The 2,764-nt window shown below is 64.0% G+C and overlaps 1 protein-coding gene across 1 annotated transcript in view; it reads left to right on the top strand.

Moving 5' to 3' along the window:
* SLC26A11 (solute carrier family 26 member 11) overlaps nt 1-996 on the top strand; it is a gene marked incomplete at its 5' end in the record, with an annotated part of 7,098 nt that extends 6,102 nt beyond the window's left edge. The window contains 3 exons of the mRNA XM_035899246.1: nt 100-233; nt 493-565; nt 811-996. Coding sequence (XP_035755139.1) covers nt 100-233; nt 493-565; nt 811-905 — 302 coding nt within the window. The remainder of the gene's footprint in view (nt 1-99; nt 234-492; nt 566-810) is intronic.
* Between the last annotated feature and the right edge of the window lie 1,768 nt (nt 997-2,764).

The raw sequence follows: 2,764 nt of genomic DNA, 5'->3' as shown, positions 1-2,764 counted from the left end.
CCCCCTCCCAGCCATGGCTCTGGCTCGAAGGGCTGTGTCCCCTGGGCTGGTCATTTCTGGACTCGTCAGGGACATGACCGTATGCTCGTTTTCCAGCAGCATCCCCACCACGCTCCGTCATCCTGGACTGCCGCCACATCAGCAGCATCGATTACACGGTGGTGGCGGGGCTGGCAGAGCTGCTGCAGGAGCTGCGCAAGCACGGCCTCTCGCTGGCCTTCTGCAGCCTGCAGGTACGCGGGGTGCAGCCTCGGACGGCCCCGTCCCGGGGCCCGTTCTGCGCTGGCCGCCGGGGATGCTGCTGCCTCTCTTCTGGGGGCACCTTCATCTCAAAGAGGTGGAAGGCTGCAGCATCTGAGTCCAGCTGTGGGATGCAGGGCGGTGGGGAAGGGCTGCAGCCTCTGCCCTGGGCTGGCTGGGCGGCTCACAGCCCCGGGGCGATGGGAAGTGGCCAGCAGCGGGCTCCCCCAGCCCAAGTTTCTCTGCCCTCAGGACCCTGTTCTCCAAGTGCTGCTGTCCGCAGACTTAGAAGGGTTCCAGCATTTCCCCAGCCAGGAGGAGGCAGGTGAGGCTCTGGGCTGCCCTGGGTGCTTTCCTGGGGCTGGGGTCCCCAGGCTGCTGCTGAGGGGGGCTCTGGAAGATGAGCCCGGTAGTCTGACCTTCGTCAGGCCCCAACGCTGCAGGGCGGGGGTTTGACTCGAGGGAAGGTGAGCAGGAGCCCCTCTGGGGAGTGGGGTCACCCTGGCCTCGGGGGTTCGTGGTGAGGCTCGGCTTAACTCTCTGTCCTGCTTCTCCCCTTTCCTGGCTCAGAGCGGTGCAGAGGAGCGGAGCCGGGGGGCGGCAGGGCAGCCCCCTTCACCAGCACCAGCCTGAGCTCGCTGCTGCCCGCGGGGCTCATCCAGTGAGTCGAGGAGCCACCGGGACCTCCCCAGGGCCAGCATCACCTTGCCGCCTCCTCCCCTCCGATTACACCGGGGCTGTACGACCCGTGCTGCACAGAGCGGTGGCTGTGACACCCCGGTGACATCTGACCAACACCCCCCACGGGAGCCGCCTGCCCCTGTCGTGCCTCCTGGGCGGCTGGTGGGGCGCCTGCCGGGGCTGGGACCGTCCCCATGTCCCACGCGGGGGAGGGCAGAACAAGGCCAAGGACAGATGGTCCGTGGAAGGGATGAGCAGGGCAAAGCCATTCCCTATCACGGTCGTCAGGAAAACAGCATCCCTCCTCCAGGCCTTCCCCCATCCTCGAAGCTGCCGTCTTTTTTTAAATCAGCTTTTTTAATTCGGGAGACTTTTCTTATCCTGGGACACTGATGTGGAATGTGCTCTTGTCAAAGGGAGTTCCAAAGTTGTTGGCGCTGCCCTCCAAGCCTAAGGGAATGCTGCAGCTCCCAGCCTCAGGGTGCTGGCAGATGAAAAGCGTCAGTGCTTTTACTCCTTACTGATCCCTCTTGGTCTGTGGGGTTTTCTGCCAAATGCTGCCATCGGGCAGGGGTGGGCTGTCCCGCCGCGGGCGCAGCCCCTTGCCCGACTCCTGCCAGGCACCCGAGGGGACAGGCACCGTGACACCAGCATGTGCGTGCCTTGCTGTGAAATGGGTGCAAGAGGCAATAGTGCTGTCAGGCAGCGGGGCTGGGGGGGCAAGGTGCAGGGGAAAGCAGTTTTCCCGAACTGCCCTTGGCTGACACTCCCGTAAGGAGCGTATAATAAAGCAGTAATTGCAAATGAGTCAGCGTGATCTGTCTTCCTTTGGGGAAAGCTTTTGCCTTTGGTGTGGGAAGGAAGAATTAAGTTCTAATTTCTGGGTGCTGCTTGAGCAAACCAAGGAATAGAAACCGAAACCAAGCTCAGGCTGCCTGGCTGCTCAGTGCCTGAAGGTGGCTCTGGCACAGCTCCTCCTGCCAAAGGAGGCAGGGGTGGCAGAGGTGGCCGGGAGCCACAAAACTTTGAGGGCTGACAGGTCCTGCCGCCGGAGCCTGGAGGAGCATTTCTGCAGCGGAGCAGCACTGGGCAGCGAGTTCCTGGCTGCACTGGCAGCAGGGAGGCGTTTGCAGAACTGGGAGGGCACGCGTGCCCTCTCTGCCCATCCATCCGTCTCCCCAGACAAGGAGTGACCATCGCGGAGACGGGGCAGGTTCTGACCTGTTCCTCCTCACGCTGTGTGGCGCTGGCTGCAGCCCCGCGCTGCGTCAGGTTGTGCTGTGCAAGCTGCTCCGTGCGCCCAGAGAGGGGCTCAGCGTGACAGCGGGGGGTGAGGGGGGGATCAGGCAACCCCCTGCCCCAAAACGCTGGGGGGAGCAGGAGTGGGAAAAGAGGGGGTAAAGGGGTAAAAAGGGCCGGTGCGAGAGAACCCCCGTGTGCGAGTGAGAGTGTGAGCACTAGTGCGTACCAGGCCAGCTTGGTCCCAGTTGGATCCGGGGACGGGGTGACAGCCGTGTCCCCGCTTTTGGCTGGTGGATCCAGCACGATGCATTTTCCTCCACCACGTTTGCCCTCCCCACCGCTGCCAGCAGGCCCTGTCCTGCATCCCTGCCCTGTCCTGCGTCCCTGCGCTGCCGGGGGAGCACCTGCATTGAACAGAAGGGTGAAACAGCCCACGGCCGCCCGCAGCGCTGACACAGCCCCGCTACCGCCGCCCGAGGAGGCTGCTTACGGCCATTTGCTGCCTGTGTTACCGCAGCAGCTCAGAGACCAGAGGGCAACAAGAAACGACGGAGAGCGGCCACGATTCCCTCCCGGCGGGGGGGGGGGGGGTCGGTCGCCA

This window comes from Egretta garzetta, unplaced genomic scaffold (assembly GCF_000687185.1).
Source record: "Egretta garzetta isolate BGI_Z169 unplaced genomic scaffold, ASM68718v1 scaffold131, whole genome shotgun sequence".
Lineage (NCBI taxonomy): Eukaryota > Metazoa > Chordata > Aves > Pelecaniformes > Ardeidae > Egretta > Egretta garzetta.
This window is presented reverse-complemented; position numbering and strand designations above follow the sequence as displayed.